This window comes from Polypterus senegalus, chromosome 4 (assembly GCF_016835505.1).
Source record: "Polypterus senegalus isolate Bchr_013 chromosome 4, ASM1683550v1, whole genome shotgun sequence".
Classification (NCBI taxonomy): domain Eukaryota; kingdom Metazoa; phylum Chordata; class Cladistia; order Polypteriformes; family Polypteridae; genus Polypterus; species Polypterus senegalus.
Window position 1 is genome coordinate 43028058 of NC_053157.1, and position 19794 is coordinate 43047851.

Below are 19794 nucleotides of genomic sequence, written 5' to 3' on the forward strand. Positions count from 1 at the left end.
CTCAGCAAGAGTAGGCCACTTGATCTGTTTCATCATCGATACTCAAGCTGTGTTTAACGGCATTATGAACTGTGAGTGTATTTTGTTGACTGAAACATAACATGCATTGAAATATGTGTAAGCCAGCATTTGTGGTCTTGCAACAGAGAAAAACTAAAATTGTACTAATATTATGTAAAAAAGCCAGAACTAAATAAAATAAAAACTAAAATTTTAAACACAAAACTAAATAGAAAATTGTTGACTCCACTGAAAACTAGAACTAAACGAAAATAAAAAATAATTTTATAAAATAAAATAAAATAAAAACTAAAACTACAATTAATATCAGGACTGAAATATCACTGGTGGTAGTCCGAATTTTTATAAAGGGGGACCAGATGGTGTGCTCCAGCTATTGTTGAATCACACATCTCAGTTTCCCTGAAAAAGCTTATGTCAGGGTACTAGAAAGGAGACTCCACCCAGTTGTTGAACCTCAGATTCTGGAGGAGCAATACTGATTCTTTCCAAGCCATGGAACAGTGAAACAGATCTTTACCCTCATGATAAATATCAACTTATTAGATTAACTAATAGCCCAATGTGAGTGAGTGTGTGTGTGTGTTTGTGCTTTATAACAGATACAACTGTTTAGTAAGTAGTTGTTTTTTGTTTTGAACCTAATGATGCCGGGATTCAGACTCTTGCTATTAAGTACTGAAGAAGGTAGCTTTAAAAAAAGGTTGCATTGGACTTAAAAAAGGAGACATTTTGGAAAAACCAAATACATTATGCACTCTACTGCTACATATGTAGTAAATTGCAAAGACATACCGGATATACTTTGAAGGTACTGTCATGTTTTTGCTTCCACAGCCCTTAAGACTGCTTGATACTGTCACACAGCTGACTGTGCTCACAAAGAGAACCTGGGAGGCCTAGACAAAAAATGTATAGAAAAGTAACAAAATGACTAAAAAAGGAGCTGTGCCTGCAAACATATATTAACAAACAGCAGGCATTTTCTACCTTTGGGTCTTTCTGATTGACTGCTATTGCTAGAATTTGTCCATCCCCTGAGAATGCTGTAGGAAGAGCTCCTCGGGACTTCACTGGAGAACAAGGTGGAGACAGGCTAGGAAGGGAGTATTTTTGTGTTGTCCACTTCACTCTAGAAGGCAACATGCAAACATCAAAATTCCACAAATGATTTAAGGCAAATGAATACATGAAATCAAATTCTGTTCACATTTTTCATCTATTAAGTTATTTAAAAGGATTACGTAATTAACGGAAACAATAAAATGCAAGATTGAACTAAAAAGAATGGAAAATAATGTATTAGGTGCCAATCTCTTTCCAAATACACACTTTAATTTATAGAACCATACATAAACAACTCAATAATAAGCGGAGTACCTGTGGTGATGCTCAGGATTTTCAAACCAATGTAATGTAAGAAATGTCAACACCAGATTTTCTTCTGAGGTAAATAAAAAGGAACAAATACAGCAGTCTCCAACAGCCTAAGACAGATTAATACAGTTGTTAAAGTTTTCTTTTCTTACAATTAACTACAAATATGTATTAATGTACATTATGTTCACAGAACAATTTACAGGTAAAAGAAAATAATAAACACAATTTTTAATGACACAATTTTCCAATTGAAATTGTTTAAATAAACTGTAGGCCCTGTGAAGAGTGAAAGAACTCCACTTTTCACACTAACTTTTATGTAGAGAACACCAAAAAGCATACAATTAAATGAGCCTTCTTTAGTGATTTTTGCAGGAATTTGATTTTTTGTCACCTTTCAAGCTACCACAAAATACAAACTAAAGTTGAGACCTAGCACTGTGACTTTTTGCATGCACTCTCACATCTTTCTCCTAAGATACCAACTTATACTATCATCTGGTATACTATCAGGCCAGATTTCAAAAGTTGTACTTTAAAAACACAGACTCAATCTGAAAAAGTTCTGATTGCCTATGGAACTAAAGTTGGCGGAACAGTTACATTAATTTAGGCCTTTCTTCATAAAAAATACACTTGTACATGGAATGTTTCTAGGCTACAATTCAGTTTGAGAGTGTACTTGCCTCCTGTTTAAAAAAGGCAGCATTCACAGATCTTTCTTTATCCACTCTAGTTGGGAGGGTTACATTTTCAGCATAGGAAATCTCTGACCATTGGCCAGTTGCCAGATTGCCTAGTACAGTAGTTAGATCCTTGTTTTCATTACTTTCCCAGAGAAGCACGAGTCCAACTGAAGTTAAAAGAAGGATCCTCTTTCCATCTCCTGAGACAATTAAGCATAATGCCTCTGAACACTCTGAAAATAAAACAGATGCAAAATTAGGCAAATAAATTGGTTAAGCTGGTTTCTTCAGAATACCTAAATAAGGAGATCAAAGTCAATAAGCTTGGAAATGTGTTCTTAGCAGCTTCAGTTTAAATATTTTAGAGGGTTATTTTTAGGCATATCACTGTTCCACTTCATTGCTGTTCAATATAATCCTGTTTGCAACAAAGATCTCTCATACAATTTAATTCTTTCTCATTTTTATTCTTTATGATGCTAGTGAGGTAATTATATATGTAACAAAGCTAATTACAATTGCAACTTTCTCATTCTCATACTGTTTCAAGTAAATTTGTTAATAAATATTACATGCATTGCCCACAAAAAGTATTCAATACCCCTTGGAAATGCACACTTCTTATTCTTTAACAACATTGAATCATAGTGGATTTAATGTGGCTTTTTTGACATTGATCCAACAGAAAAAAGACTCTTTAATGTCAAAATGATCTAAATTAATAGCAAACATAAAAAACAAAATAACTGTCAGTATAAGTATGCTAGTCAATGTTTAGCAGATGCACCTTTGGAAGCAATTTCAGCCTTGAGTCTGTGAGGACAAGCCTCTACCAGCTTTGCACATCTGGACTGTGCACTTTTTCATCCCCCATTCTTCTCTGCAAAACTTCAAGCATTGTCGGTTTCATGGGGATAGTGAGTAAACTGCCTTTTTCAAGTCCAGCTACAAATTCTCAATTGGATCTCCAGTTCAACAAGGAAAAGACTGACCTTCTTGTTATCCCAGCTCACCAGTCTATTCAGCACCCAATGCCTGTTCAGCTTGGCTCATTATTGCCAAGTCAGTATCAACCATGGGATGGTGATTGATGACCTGCTTTATTCAAACACCGTGCTGCTACAGTGTCTCCTGTCTTGTATATTCATTCTTTACAATACCCAATACTTTAATACTTTTGTTTCTGAAGGTGCTGGATTTTTTTCCCCGCTTTTAGATCTTCATTTAGACTGCATCAATATTTTTGGTTCTTTCTTTTTTATATTTAAAATACATTTTTCTGATATTGTTGAGCATAACATTTGCTGCTTTCATTTATATAAGACCATAACCTCTCATTGGAACAGTAGGAAAGGCCAGTTGGTAACTTTTACAGATGGTAGATGAAATTACAGTTTTTATTTAACTAGTTTATAGGTGAAAATTATCATAATCAAATATCAGAAAATATTAAGTAATTATTTTTTGTCCATATTATCCATTCCTGCCTAGGAGTGTTGTGTAATGGTTAACAAAATGGTCTAGAACTCACTGTCTGACCCTAAGTAAGTCAGTTTATCTGCAGGTGGTACATGGAACAAACTGTAAACAGACATGACTGCAAATTATAGTCTTCACATGTCTTGATTATTCTTATGCAAATGTGACATTTAGCCATGATTTATTTTAACAAAACAAAAGACGCCCACTTTTTTCCATAAGCATCTCTAAAAGAAGATCAATTGTCTCATAATTTATAATCCAACCATTCCTTTTCTGCTAATCCTCTTATTCAATACATACAGTACTTTTTGACAGTTAGGTAGGCAAACAGCCACATTAATCTTTGTTGGTCACATTATCAACTGCACTTCCACTTACAAAGCCAGTGTGCTGTATAGTTTTTCTTACATCTGTGTTATTTATCCCTGAAGCATTTAAAATAATAACAGGAAACAATAAATTGCAACAATTACATACCTTCTGAACTTTTGATCACTTGAATTACAGGATCTGCTGCAGTGGTTGTTTTCAAGCAGTCGCGGTCTTTATTCCACAGAAAAACTTCACCCGATGACAACAGTCCAGCCAGCCAGGCTCCTGTTCAGGAAACAAATATACACCATTTGTAACACTTCTTCCTCATTGAGCAGTGAATGAAAAACCTTTAGCCTGAATACTAAAATAGTACCTATCAAATTAACCATAAAACCTTTGTTATTAAACATTTTAGATGCACCCGATGAAAATGTTTGCAACTCAAATATTACATTTGAAAATTAAACTAACTGACATTATAAAAATACAGATTTTATAGATTTTACAAAATGCATTAAATCTCAAATGTGCAACAGAGATTTGCTGGAAATGTTTAAGTTACAAATAACAGAGATGGCCCAAAATATTCATCAATATAATATAACTATTACACTATAAGGTAATTCGAGTTAGATTTGTAGAGTGTGTACATTTTTTGTGAAAATGACTGGTGAGATGACTGTGACTGTGACTAGAAAAAAACAAGCTAAATCTAGACTTTTGAAAGCAAATAGTTACCATGCTGGATTATATTACATACTAAATGAATATATTTTAATAAACAAAGCAAATTACATATCCATCAACCCTTGAATGAACCTCCTTAAATTCAGGATTGTCAGTGCATAGAGCGTCCTGCCAACATTAGTGCCAAGGGAGGAAGTGACCCAGGATTAACATAGACATACTCACTCACTTGGGGCCAAATCACCTAATCAAATAAGCGCTAAAATAAAAGAGTATATTCTTACATTTACACTATACTTACATTTCCATATACTGTACAGCAAAGATAAGCAATGCTTCCTAAAAGTTAATTTAAATGTATTCCTCTAATTTGACAAATGCTTCCTTAAAACTTGTCATTGATATTGTTTTAGTAATAAATGACTTTCTCTATCCATCCATCCATTTTCTAACCCGCTGAATCCGAATAGGGTCACTAACCATAATAAAACTAAATTTACAATTATACAGTTTTACACATATAAACAGTATAATGGAGAGGTCTCCATTTACCAGAAGACCCTACATCACAAAGTAATTCAACTATGTTTGCATGGTGTGTTTTACAACCCAGATAACATAGATTTCATATCCAAAATTGGACAAACAATAATGGCATTTTGCTTGTAATTAGTAACCTCATTTATCCAAAAAGAGAGAACACCTTACCATTTCTGGAGGGTGCAAGAGTGATCACATTTTTCAGGAGAGTATTCAATTTTGGACTGACTTTCTTCTTTCTTTGAGATGCCAAGCTGATTTCACTTAAGCATTTGTCATCCAACAAAAATACATTTTCTTTCTCCTACAAAAAACAAAAATAAAATATATTTGCTTATTTCAAGAAATTTAAGGTAAAGTATGAGGAACATCTAATGTTATGGGACATGTACAAGAAAACATGAATTACAATGTACGCATTATTTTTACATGTAACTTTATGACTTAGCCAGTCTAGTATCTAAACTGTGATGCAAAAACAACCTAAACAAGGCAATCAAGTATCAAAATATGAACCCATGCAACTAAAACATAATATCATAAAATACAATTGCATGCAAAGTACAGTAAAAGTGATGCACAGGATAGCAGACCCAGCTGAGCTGCCTTTAGTGTGGAAACCTGCAAGTTCAAATGCAGTATTTCTGCATTTCCTTGGAGGATGCTGGTATTATCTCTAAATCTATGTACTTATGCAACCTTTACAAGACCCTCTCCATCCTTTAACAGTTTTTGATATTTTTTAACAAGTATTGATTATTAGTGTTAAGATTGGATATGATTTAGAAATCTGGCTTGTCACTATAAATTTTCAAATGGATTTTTAAATTGAAGGTATGCTGCTGTTGTTGCAAACCCGAGCTTTGACTCCACTTCACTAGTGTCAGGAGAAGCTGTGAATTTCAGAGATGTCACAGGGTGAGGGTAAAGGATCTGAAGGCTACCTCACTCTACAGCATCTGAGAATGTAAGAGACTCTGAGGAACGTAAAGTGGACATCTATATGAACAAGAAATGGTAAAAAAGCAAATACATTATAATTAGTGCTTAAAAAGTATAATCCACACATTGAAATATTGACTGAATCCATGCATGCTACTGCCTAGAGAGATAAATTATGTCATCCTTGGTAATATCAGGAAATGAAATTAACCCCTCTGTTACCAACACTCATTAAATAATTCTGACCCTGAATGGTCTGATCTGACTACACCTTTCTCCTACCTACAAGCCTATTATCACAGAGAAATTATTATCCAAATCAGAAGTTCTTCACTATGTTGGGGGAGATTTGTGGATTGTCATAATTTTCCCTTGGGGACAAATTATTATCTGTCTTGTCTATTCAATTTGCTATCAAGTTGACTACCAAGTCTAAACTGGTCACACATATCATGTGTCATGCAACAAACTAGCATTCTGTCTGAGCGTGTTTTTTGCTAATACTGTTAGGGTATACTCACATTAGCAATTTGTTTGAGCACATTTGTCTGCATGTAAACCCCCAAAGTCTAGTTTATTTAGCTAGTGTGTTTACTCCGTGCTGGGCCAACCGTACTGTGCCTGCTTGGAAGAGGTGGGCCCAAGAACGGTTCAGTAGGATTTGGGAACAGTGTGATCACAAAATATGCCAGAGCACGGAACACAGACTTGACATTGATGATGCAACAAGTCTTATTACTATGCAGATAGTGCAATTCTCATTTCAATCAATACAATTTGAGTTAAAAAGTTGTTTTTTTTTTCTCACATTACAAATGAATGTGAATTGTAGTTGGTAAAAAATCTGCAAATTCTTCCCTTAACATTATTTGTCTCCATAAAAATCTTCTTGTACATGCAGCTATATTAACAGCAAAATGCTGTGCTGCACACTCAGTCTGTAAAAGGTTAGAAAGCTTTCCTGCCCTTCACAACTCCAAAAAAACACAAAATAAGGAAAATCATTTTGACACACATGCTGTCAGTCTGTGTTCAAATCTTGTTTTGGCTTTACACAAAGTCGTAATGGTAATGTTGAAAGCATGCCTGGGCCCAGAAAGTTAAAGCGCGGTGTGAGTGCAGGCCATTGGGCACGTATGGAACAAACATGTCTAGTGTGAGCACACCCTTTGTGACAAAAGTTTTAGCACCCAACAATTTAGCCTGAAAAACCAGAGTGGAACAAACGCATACACAAATCGATAGTGGGATGTACAGCATAACAATCTAAGCTAAACATTTTATTACAGTGCATCCGGGAAGTATTCACAGTGCATCACTTTATCCACATTTTGTTATGTTACAGCCTTATTCCAAAATGGATTAAATTCATTTTTTTCCTCAGAATTCTACACACAACACCCCATAATGACAACATGAAAAATGTTTACTTGAGGTTTTTGCAAATTTATTAAAAATAAAAAAATTGAGAAAGCACATGTACATAAGTATTCACAGCCTTTGTCATGAAGCTCAAAATTGAGCTCAGGTGCATCCCGTTTCCCCTGATCATCCTTGAGATGTTTCTGCAGCTTAAATGGAGTCCACCTGTGGTAAATTCAGTTGACTGGACATAATTTGGAAAGGCACACACCTGTCTATATAAGGTCCCACAATTGACAGTTCATGTCAGAGCACAAACCAAGCATGAAGTCAAAGGAATTGTCTGTAGACCTCCGAGACAGGATTGTCTCAAGGCACAAATCTGGGGAAGGTTACAGAAACATTTCTGCTGCTTTGAAGGTCCCAATGAGCACAGTGGCCTCCATCGTCTGTAAGTGGAAGACGTTCGAAACCACCAGAACTCTTCCTAGAGCTGGCCGGCCATCTAAACTGAGCGATCGGGGGAGAAGGGCCTTAGTCAGGGAGGTGACCAAGAACCTGATGGTCACTCTGTCAGAGCTCCAGAGGTCCTCTGTGGAGAGAGGAGAACCTTCCACAAGGACAACCATCTCTGCAGCAATCCACCAATCAGGTCTGTATGGTAGAGTGGCCAGACGGAAACCACTCCTTAGTAAAAGCACATGGCAGCCCACCTGGAGTTTACCAAAAGGCACCTGAAGGACTCTCAGACCATGAGAAACAAAATTCTCTGGTCTGATGAGACAAAGATTGAACTCTTTGGTGTGAATGCCAGGCGTCACGTTTGGAGGAAACCAGGCACCACTCATCACCAGGCCAATACCATCCCTACAGTGAAGCATGGTGGTGGCAGCATCATGCTATGGGGATGTTTTTCAGCAGCAGGAACTGGGAAACTAGTCAGGATAAAGGGAAAGATGACTGCAGCAATGTACAGAGACATCCTGGATAAAAACCTGCTCCAGAGTGCTCTTGACCTCAGACTGGGGCGACTGTTCATCTTTCAGCAGGACAACGACACTAAGCACACAGCCAAGATATCAAAGGAGTGGCTTCAGAACAGCTCTGTGAATGTCCTTGAGTGGCCCAGCCAGAGCCCAGACTTGAATCTGATTGAACATCTCTGGAGAGATCTTAAAATGGCTGTGCACCGACACTTCCCATCCAACCTGATGGAGCTTGAGAGGTGGTGCAAAGAGGAATGGGTAAAACTGGCCAAGGATAAGTGTGCCAAGCTTGTGGCATCATATTCAAAAAGACTTGAGGCTGTAATTGCTGCAAAAGGTGCATCGACAAAGTATTGAGCAAAGGCTGTGAATACTTATGTACATGTGATTTCTCCGTTTTTTTTATTTTTGATAAATTTGCAAAAACCTCAAGTAAACTTTTTTCATGTTGTCATTATGGGGTGTTGTGTGTAGAATTCTGAGGAATAAAATGAATTTAATCCATTTTGGAATAAGGCTGTAACATAACAAAATCTGGAAAAAGTGATGCACTGTGAATACTTTCCGGATGCACTGTATATATTGACACAGCAATGAACATAAACACTGCATTGCAGCAGAATCTCTGTTGTTTTTAAAGGGCATGTACTCTTTGGAATGGCTAAATTTGAACAGTTGTGAAAAGTTCTCAGCATTTTCCAATCATTAAAAGATTACCTATTTGTCCATGCACATTTACTGTATCTAAACTGAAGTGAGAGAGCTATTGAAAAAAGTGGAGATTAAATACTTAGGAACAATGGTAGCCTAAAATGGAGAACAGGATGCAGAAAGAACCCGCAGAATGTAGTGCAAATGGAACAACTGGAAGAGAGTATTAGAAATATCGTGCAATCAAAGATTTAAGGGAATGGTTAAAGGCAAGGTTTTTTTGACAGTGGTAAGACCAGCAGTGATGTATAGAACTAAGACAAAGGCAGTAAAGAAAGAAGAACTTGGTTGCGGCAGAAATTAGAATGTTGAGATGGACATACAGTACAGAGTTACAAAGAAGGACAGAATGCAAAATTATACAGTCAAATGTCCAAAAAAAAAGTTGGACAGATATCTAAGAAGGTACAGGAAAGTAGGTGGAAGTGGCATGTACATGAAATGAGGACAAAGAATATGTTAGCAAAAGAGTGATGGAGATGGAATTATAGGGGGGAGAAAGTGGAAAAAACCAAAGTGGAGGTGGATGAATAAAGTAAAAGAACATTTGAAAGAAAAGCATCTGACTGGAGAGAAGGTGCATTCCATAAAGATACTGAGAAGGGTGGTCAAACACATTGATCCCCTCATGGAAGTGGGAAGAGATGAAAAGAAAGAAAAAGAAAGAAGATGATTTGAACAATTTTGTTACTTATATATTAGGTCACCAGTCACCAAAAATCACAACTTCTGTACAATAAAAAACTGTAAAGCAATCCTCAATTGGAATTATCACATCAAGTCACCTACTGTGAAGCCTCACCTGTCCAAGCCAACTGAACCGTGGGCATGGTTTTTTTCTTTTAATGCTTGAGGACACAAGTACTTCCAGCTTCACCTCCATTTTGATTAGAAGACATTTGAAAGGCAATCATCTGAAATTAGAACACCATTAAAATTATTGGTTAGAATCCACAACATAAAGCGGTACATCCATTTTCTATGTCTATTATTCAAGACAAGGTCTCAGAATTTAGCATGAACTTCATTAAATACTTAAACTATTGACTCAAGTCAAGTTGGAGAGCATGCACTGGTACAGTGCGTTGCCGTACCCACTACACAATGAAACAACTTTGGATCCCGGTTGGCAACCCCCCAGGCAGACACGCGGTCCAGTCCCACCATCCGGAAATGACCCTTTATCTGCCACAGTCAGGTGTTACGTGAGCGACCCCTTGGCCTGGTCCAGCCACTCGGGTCCCCAACAATGAGGATCTTACAAGCTGGATCACCCTCGGGGAAACGCGCCACATGGCCGTAGTGCCATAACTGACGCTCTCTCACAATGCAGGAAATGTGCCTCATTCAGGACTCCATGAGCAACCGCTCATTCAACACAAAGTCAAACCAACGGTACCCAAGGATTTTCCGGAGAGACACAGTACCAAAGGAGTCCAGTCTTTGTCTCAGGTCACTGGATAGCGTCCATGTCTTGCTACCATACAGCAAGACAGGAAGCACCAGGACTCTAAAGATAGATATTGTGTGCGCCACATACCACTTTTCAGTGACCTCATGACCCCCCACGCTCTTCCAATCCATCTACTAACTTCATAGGAAGAGTCACCAGAGTCATGAATGTCACTGCCATGGTAAGCAAACCTCTCGACAAGGTCGACACTCTCTCCACAAACAGACACACTGCTGATGGCTGTGCCCAAGAGGTCAATAAAGGCCTGGATCTTGTTTTTTATCCAGGACACTAGCAAGCCCAGATACTCAAGACTCCTCGTTCAGTCTCTCGAGCGCCCCGATCAGAGCCTCCATTGACTCCACGAAGATCACAGCATCATTAGCAAAGTCAAGATCCGTGAATCTTCCTTCACCAACAAATGCCACACAGCCACTAGACCCCACGACCTTGCCCAACACCCAGTCCATACAAGCATTGAACAGAGAAGGAGCAAGAACACACCCCTGACATACCCCAGAATCAACTGGGAAAAACACAGAGATTCTGCCTCCACTCTGCACAGCACTCATAGTACCAGTGTACAGGCCGGCCATGATATCCAGCAACCTCGAGAGGATCCCGCTAACCCAAAGGATGTCACACAGTGCAGCTTGATCAACTGAGTTGAACGCTTTACAAAAATCAACAAAGGCTGCAAATAAACTCTGCTAATATTCACGTTTGTGCTCCATGAGAACCCTCAGTGCCAGGATGCGGTCGATGGTAGACTTCTTAGGCATAAAACCAGACTGTTCTGGTCGCTGGTAGGTGAGCAAGTGATCACAGATCTTACGAGCTGGATCACCATTGGGGAAACTATGGTTAAGAAAACTGGTAGAACCTCTTGATCAAACAAGTCTGTGTACAATATGGATGTCTTGCAATGTATTACCTCTGCAAATGAGACCCAAAGGGCTTATGGGCTCTTCGATCATCTTGTTCCAAAACACTTAAAGCGCCATAATGTCTCTACAGAAATCCACAATTTCTTTATTGTGCCATGAAAACATAATAAAAAGATGAGTTTTGTATTGGTCTGACAGGAACACAGAATAAAAATGCACTCCTTCATTAGCCAGTATTCTTTGCTGTACACAACTTGCAATCAAGACAGTCACCTTCACTTATAAATGTTCTCTCTCAAATACACTCACCGGCCACTTTATTAGGTACACCTTGCTTGTACCTGGTTGGACCCCCCTTTTGCCTTCAGAACAAATGTAATTCTTCATGGCATAGATTCAACAAAGTGCTGGAAACATTCCTACATGACAGCATCACACTATTGCTGCAGATTTATCAGCTGCACATCCATAATGTGAATCTCCTGTTCCACCACATCCCAAAGGTGCTCAGTTGGATTGAGATCTGGTGACTGTGGAGACCATTTGAGTACAGTGAACTCATTGTCATGTTCAAGAAACCAGTTTGAGATGATTTGAAATTTGTAACATGGTGTGTTTTCCTGCTGGAAGTAGCCATCAGAAGATGGGTACATTGCAGTCACAAAGGACTGTGGCATTTAAAAGATGCTGAAATGGTACTAAGAGGCCCAAAGTCTGATTATTGCAGCAGAAATGCAGAGTTTTTTTCCATTATTCTGTTGTCCAATTTTGGCAAGTCCATGTGAATTGTTGTTGTATTGTTGATCTTGTTGAGGAAAATGGCAATGACACAAATTATAGAAAGACTATCTTGACTTGATGGCAATCCCACACTCTGAACCATGTAAAAAAGACTTGCCCATACTGTTATACAGCTTGATCCTGGTCTGAGATCTGCTTAGTCTTCAAGATCATTCTAAGTTGGACAAAAGCAGCACAAGCTTTCCTGAGTCTTAACTAGATGTCATTTCCGTGATGCGGAAAACAAGGACAGAATCACAGAATTAACACATAAAAATGGACTTTTGATTTAAAAACGGATTTGTGTGGAATTGAGACTGAGGGGGTGACTGTTACAAAACTTCCCAATAAATTAAACGACTGAATAATCTGTAGTTCTATCTTTCAGATACTATGTTTTAGTTTGTTGTTTTTCAAGCAAACACAATTCTTCATCGAAATCCAGCCGTGCCTCTATCTGTTTGTGCGCCCATTTTCTGTTTGTTTTCTCGTTAAAGGCACATAATTATCTAGCTGGATGAGACAGAAATGTCAAAGCGAGCAGTATCAGATACCCTAACTACGTTGAAAAAAAAAAAACTAAGAAACATGAGGTTAACTGAAAAATTGAGGGCACAAAAATATCCTGGCGACTTTTCAAATCTGGTCAATAACGTTTCTGCAAGTTTTGCCAGCATACCATAGCCTGGACACGAAAAGATATTTGCAATGACCACGTCAAATCTAAAGCCCATCTCAAGAACAATGAGAAATTAAGATCAATTTGTGTTCCCCTTCAGGTAACAACAGAGGAAAGAACAAAATCATGATGACAGTTTGTGAAAGACTTTATGGCCATATGTGCGGAGTCAGAAATATCGCTTGAAAAAAATGACAAAGATGCGTCCTTTGTTACACTGCCAGAAAATGAGCGCAGTCTTCGTTAAACTCATTTGCCCCATGTCTTTGAACAACATATGGATGCCGTTCTTCGAAAGATTCATGGCAAGAAAGTTTATGTTGTAATTGATGAAACCACCCATAGCCGAGACCACAGAGTTCAACAAAGTGATAGGAGAGTAATTACTTGGCTGAATGGTAATTCTTTTATGAAGGCAGTTCTATTGTAATGGGATGTATTTACTGTAAATCATTTAGCTGATTAATTTATATTTAACCGGTATTAAAAGTCTTTCCCGTATAGAAAAATGTTATTAGTGAACGGCACTGGTTAACAGGTTACCTTTAAAAAATTAACAATGATGTTTCTGGATTTAATAAATGTTTTGCCTCACCGTGATGAGGCACGCAAGGTCCACATTTGTTTCTTCCGTTATAAACTCGGCGGCTACAAACCTGGGCAGAAGAGCAGGCTTCTCCTCAGATGCAACGCGCCCTTAAAAACGAATCTCTCTCTCTTTTATCTGTTTAACTCCTGGATTTAGCGTCTTCTGGATTAGTTAGTTAGCTTCTGCTTTGTAATTTATTATTTTATGAAATGAAGCAGATGAAGCTACATATGTAATGATGCATTTTTTTCAATTTGAGCCCTACAAAATGTCCTCCAGCTGGCTACTGGTATGCATGTTTCTGACCAAACTGTCAGAAGCAAACTCTAGGAGGGTGGCATGAGGGCCTGAAGTCCTCTAGTGGGACCTGTGCTCACAGCCCATCACCATGCAGCTCGACTGGCATCTCAACCATTGGTGCCCGGTTGTCTTCACAGATGAGAGCAGGTTTACACTGAGCACAAGTGACGGACATGAAAAAGTCTGGAGACACTGTGGTGAATGTTATGCAGCCTGCCACATCATCCAGCATGACAGGATTGGTGGTGGGTCAGTGATGGTCTGGGTAGGCATATCCCTGGAGGGTCAAACAAACCTGCAAGTGCTAGGCAATGGCACCCTGACTGCTGTTAGGTACCAGGAAAAAATCCTCAGGGCCATTGTCAGACCTTACGCTAATGCAGTGGGCCCCATGATCCTGCGCAGTAAAGATTTTCCACCTGAATATTTTGTTCATCAAGATCCGCTGTGTGATTTAAGTGTCATCTTAATTTTTTCTGCAGTGTATTTGGTCCATGCAGCCTCTCCCCTTTTGAAAACATACCTCTTCATCATTTTGTTGTCATTCATATCAGAAGGACCCTGCAGAATATGTTCATAAAGATGGATAACAGGGTGATTTTTATCCTTGCAATTATCAGTTTCTTTGGGAGCTTAACACTGACTCAGTCATCTGCATTTAGTGAAGGGGAAAGTCAGCACTCCTAACAAAATGTCACTATCTGCTTCCAACATTTTAGATTTTATTGCAGCGGTCTTTCTACTTTCATGGCTTAATTTACACACTTAATTTCTATCTCCTTTGGAGGATTTATGTTAATGAATAGCATCTCCATTGATGACATGCAAGGGACAATGGAAGTGTGGTAACCACCTGGCTACTTGTTCACACTTACCAGATCTATCGGCCGCAGGGCTGCTGTAATATCTGTAGACTGATCACTTAGTCATCCTATAAACAGTGCTTAGTCAGTCATTCTCAGCTTCATTTAGAATGTCTTCTACAAAGAGTGTTGCAAATATCAGTGGTACAGGCAAGAAAATCGATGACCAGCGGTCAGATGTAACTACAATGACAGAACAACACATGTTGCAACCAATAGTGATTTGACAGCAAAGGCTTAGCGGCTGTTCAATTATTTAGGGTCAGGGTACCGCATTCAAATTAGAGGCACTGTCATGAGCCACACAGAAAAACATTTTACAGCTAGCCAGAGACAAAAAGGACACACTCATAATTAACTTTAGACTGAGAATTATATCAAAATATCAGACCACTATAACAGTGGCGCAGTAGGTAACGCTGCTGCCTCACAGTAAGGAGACCCGGGTTCGCTTCCTGGGTCCTCCCTGCGTGAAGTTTGCATGTTCTCCCCGTGTCTGCGTGGGTTTCCTCTGGGTGCTCCAGTTTCCTCCCACAGTCCAAAGACATGCAGGTTAGGTGCATTGGCAATCCTAAATTGTCCCGAGTGTGTGCTTGGTGTGTGGGTGTGTGTGTGCCCTGCAGTGGGCTGGCGCCATGGCCTGGGTTTGTTCCTGCCTTGCACCCTGTGTTGGGTCCAGCAGAGCCACGTGACCATGCGTTAGGATATAGCGGGTTGGATAATGGATGGATGGAAACCACTATAAAGATGAATTTAATGGTAAATTTCAATTTATTTTCTTCTAATGACTTCTCTTTCTTTTTTTTTTACTTATGAATGAAGTAAACTAGTTTTGACTCAGATGAACACACAGCGGCTGTCACTAAATGTGAAACATACACTACAGACACCACGGTGATCATTTTCAATCACTTTGTGCGTGTTCGTTCACACATCACTGACTGTAATTGGTGATCGCACAATTCCATAAAATGAGTTCCATCACAGGCAAACTGCTAGGTCAGCAGTGGGCCATTTAGCTTAGCAGTAGAAGCTGCTGCTTGTAATTTTCAGCGCCCCAAGTACACATTTCAGCCGTACCGTTTACTGAGTACAACAGCGGAAGGGGGTAAGCAAGCAATTCCTCAGCAGAGACCCCATGTATCTCACAATAGTCACTTAATGGTGGATTTCTGTGCTGCCATGATTATGTGTTTTCCAACTGTATGTCTTTATCAAAATAGTGTCGAACAGCGTCATTATCAAAAACTGTAGAACATCTAAGCATAAGATCAACAAACTGTATGCAACCATGGTTCATTTTAGTTTAACTTATTTATAGTTTAAAGTACTGTACATTACCTCACTGTAATTATATTGATTAGTCTGAAATGTTTTTCTGTAAAATAAAGCATTACGTCATTTTGCCAACTTTCCATGAAAGGACATTTTCAGTGCAAGGTACGACCGGCATACAAAATCAGGTTGCAAACTTATTTAAAAAAGAAAAACTTTATTAATCCCATGGGGAAATTCAAATTCTTCTGCAGCAACAGAACTTGTCCATAACTGGAGAACTGTCTATATATTTTTTCTTGTAGAAAAATATATATTGTAAGTGTCCTAAGGGATGGACTGGCACTCTGACTGGGATGAACGGTGATTCCTGGCCAAGTTGGGAAGCCGTAATGCATTAATGGATGGACACTATAGATGGAGGCATAACCTGGCTGCAATGGTATTTTAATTATTAGCCCAGTCGGGGTAGAAGATTAACGGATGGACTGGGGGGAGGCTGTCTTTCAGGAGCAGTTTCTTCCCCAAAACAATAGATGGCATGGCCCCAGTTTTGATTCCCACACGGATCTATGGCATTTCTAGTCCTGAGAGGCAACCCTTTCGGGGTCCTTGGGTGCTGCAGCAATAAGAACTTCCTGTTTCGTGGTGCTTCCACCTGACCTAGAAGTGCTTCAGCAATTTAACGCTATGGCACCGGAAGTACTTCTGGGTCAAACAGAAAAGCCACTTGACCTCATCATGGCGAGTCCAGTGGAAGAGGACAGTGTTTGCCTGGGGGAGTTTGGAGGCAGAGTACTGAATATCTGTGAGAGACCACTTTGGATGTTGAAGAAAGAACCTACAAAATGTACTCTTGTATAGCAAAATTCACTTTATTTGTATCCTTGACTGCGTTGGTGGCTTTGTGCTTAGAGTCTGGGGCACCCCCTATCTGTCACAATGTACATACACACATGACTTTATATACAGCACATATACACACACACTCCTACTATATAAATAGGGAAAATAAAAATCAAAAAGTCTGGTGACAGTTGAGTGTCATTCAATGTCTCTCCCCTACAAACCTACGACTGGATTAAATGGTTTGAAGCTGGATATGTGCAAGTCTCCCATTTCCTGCAAGAATGGCCTTATCATCCAAATGAAAAAAAAAATTAAAGTAGCCACTTTGTAAACACCAGTCTTTCCCTATAATCTACAATGTATAGGTGGAGAGCCTACAAAACACTGTTACTTTAGGCTTTGGAAAGCAGATTTCCCGTTTCACCCTACTAAATAACTTTCAGGCGTCCACCTTTGGCATCCATTCTGTCTGTCTACTTTTCTAAGGTTTTGCCTCTCTCTTATCTGCATTTTTAATACACACTATAACTACTAACATCTGTCATTTCTGAGCATAAACCCTAATTAACCTGTAGAGAAAACTTTAAACTGTGCAGTAAACTCTGCAATAGACCCACGTACAGTATAAATCGTCCATCCATCCATTTTGTAGCCAGCCTGCAGTTCCCATTCTGAATCTCACTGAACCAGTGGATCTCCACAATGCTGGGCATGAGGCAAGACATCAAACCTGGACAAAGTGCTAACTATCAGAGGCACAAGAAGTTTTTATCAAAAATAGGACCTTTATATTCTTAGAGAAAAGATAATGCCGAAAAAACGTTTACAGCACTTACATCATAAAAAAGTTAATACAATTATATTTAATCATATAATGTTCAGGTTTATATTTCCCATGCCACCAACAGTAACAATAACAAATACGTTATAATAAATTAGCAAAATAAAACTAAAAAGGTAACTGCAAAGGCACAGCCGACAGCAGCTAGTCATACAGAAGCTGAACTCCATGACTTGATGTCTCCAGAGGAGTTTTGTGGTGCCACCAAGCCACACGACTGGACACAGCACTGGCTAGGTGTACGAACGGAAGTTTTAAGTGAAATATGAATACATCAGTCTTTCAGATTGCCATTGACCAAATATATAAAATACTACGAATTTTAAGAAAGAGTCTTTCAGGCGCTATATAAAATATAAACAATATAACATCAAAAACGAAAATCCTTCAGGTCATTTGCCGTTATACCGATCTCTAAGTGGTACGTTTTAACATGAATTTACATCCGAAATGAAAGCACCGTTATTTGATATAGCGCCATTCCGTGGGAGACCTCCAAGAGTGCGAACAAACGGCAGCTACTCAGTGAAGCTTCACCCAGCGTACCGGACGAGTCCATCGGCAACTTGAAGAAGTGACAAGATCGGAGCCCACATGCCCTCGCTTCACTGAATACTCACCAAGGTAGATGCACCCAAGCCCAACTGGCACGCACATTAAAAATAATAACATCTAAGAATTATTGCCGAGTCCAATGCACAGCGATCGCTAAAAGCTCCGTAAACACCCAAAGAGCGGAGGTCGTTTGGCTCGCCGCTTAGGCTGCCTAACGTCTGATGCACTCACGTTTGACGGGAGCTAACCTCTGATGCACTCACCGTCTGATTGGAGAAGCGCCGGTTGATGAATTTAAAAACAGACGCCGTTCTCCAGGCCGCCCCATTGCTCAGCGGACACCCGTCAGCGCCGCATCCTAGAGGTCGGGCTCAGGCCCCGAACTGGTTTTCCTACCTGAAAGCTTTGCCTTGATGTTTGTTCGCGTTACGGAGAGCCACACAGCGTTCAAGTCTCCCTCCACTTCCGGAATGGAGTCAAACAAACTGCTTCCCATTCCTCACGGCGTCCCGAGGGGAATTTTCGCCTCCGACAACAAACACAGCGGAGCGCTCGCTGTAGTCCGTCGCCCAGCAACCGCACAGCAATGTTCGGCGCGCGCAGTGGCGGGCTCTCCGGCGAGCACAGCACCCCCTGCAGTTTCTTGTAGGGAGCGAGCATTTTCTTTCCGGTTTGTTGGTTCGCCGCACAATAATAGGGCTGCATTTTTACTTTTTATAGCGTTTATAGTTTTTATTTGTGCCTGTGTCTTTCAGAATTGACTTTAACATTCTGCTTATGGTTTATAAAGCCTTAAATAATCTCGCTCCATCTTATATATTGGAATGTCTGACACCCAATATTCCAAATCGTAACCTTAGATCCTCAAATGAGTGTCTCCTTATAATTCCAAAATCTAAACTTAAAAGAAGTAGTGAGGCGGCCTTCTGCTGTTATGCACCTAAAATCTGGAATAGCCTGCCAATAGGAATTCTCCAGGCTAATACAGAAGAGCACTTTAAAACACTGCTGAAAACACATTACTTTAACATGGCCTTCTCATAACTTCACTTTAACTTAATCCTGATACTCTATATGTTCAATTCATCATAATAACTATTCATGGTGGCTCTAAAATCCATACTGACCCCTACTCTCTCTTCTGTTTCTTTTTCCGGCCTGCGCCGCCACCACCTACTCAAAGCATCATGATCCTCCAACATTGATGGACTGAAAGCCAGAAGTCTACGTGACCATCATCATCAAGTCCGTCCGTGAGAACCCTAAATACAAAGAGGACTGTTTCATTTATGTTAGGTAGAATGCCCAGAGGGGGCTGAAATCCCTGCAGATTTTATTTTTTTCTCCAGCCGTCTGGAGTTTTTTTTGTTTTTTCTGTCCACCCTGGCCATCGGACCTTACTCTTATTCTATGTTAATTGATGTTGACTTATTTTATTTTCTTACTGTGTCTTTTATTTTTCTATTCTTCATTATATAAAGCACTTTGAGCTACATTTTTTGTATGAAAATGTGCTATATAAATAAATGTTGTTGTATTTGATCGAGTCCCTGTCCCTCTGGTATGGTGGTGTAAGGTACATCACATAACCCCAATAAGGCATCTAACTTC

General features: G+C 39.4%; 1 protein-coding gene across 10 annotated transcripts in view; it reads right to left on the reverse strand.

Moving 5' to 3' along the window:
• cplane1 (ciliogenesis and planar polarity effector 1) overlaps positions 1-18737 on the reverse strand; it is a 114098-nt gene extending 95361 nt beyond the window's left edge. For 7 of the 10 annotated variants that reach the window (XM_039750548.1, XM_039750557.1, XM_039750554.1 and 4 more), the window contains exons 1-8: positions 18580-18737; positions 9915-10026; positions 5280-5415; positions 4047-4166; positions 2088-2320; positions 1402-1508; positions 1012-1153; positions 817-920 (exon numbers count right to left, since the gene is read on the reverse strand). In XM_039750548.1, coding sequence (XP_039606482.1) covers positions 817-920; positions 1012-1153; positions 1402-1508; positions 2088-2320; positions 4047-4166; positions 5280-5415; positions 9915-9995 — 923 coding nt within the window. In that variant the 5' untranslated portion in view covers positions 9996-10026; positions 18580-18737. The remainder of the gene's footprint in view (positions 1-816; positions 921-1011; positions 1154-1401; positions 1509-2087; positions 2321-4046; positions 4167-5279; positions 5416-9914; positions 10027-18579) is intronic. The other 3 variants (XM_039750555.1, XM_039750552.1, XM_039750551.1) reach the window with 1 other exon arrangement.
• Between the last annotated feature and the right edge of the window lie 1057 nt (positions 18738-19794).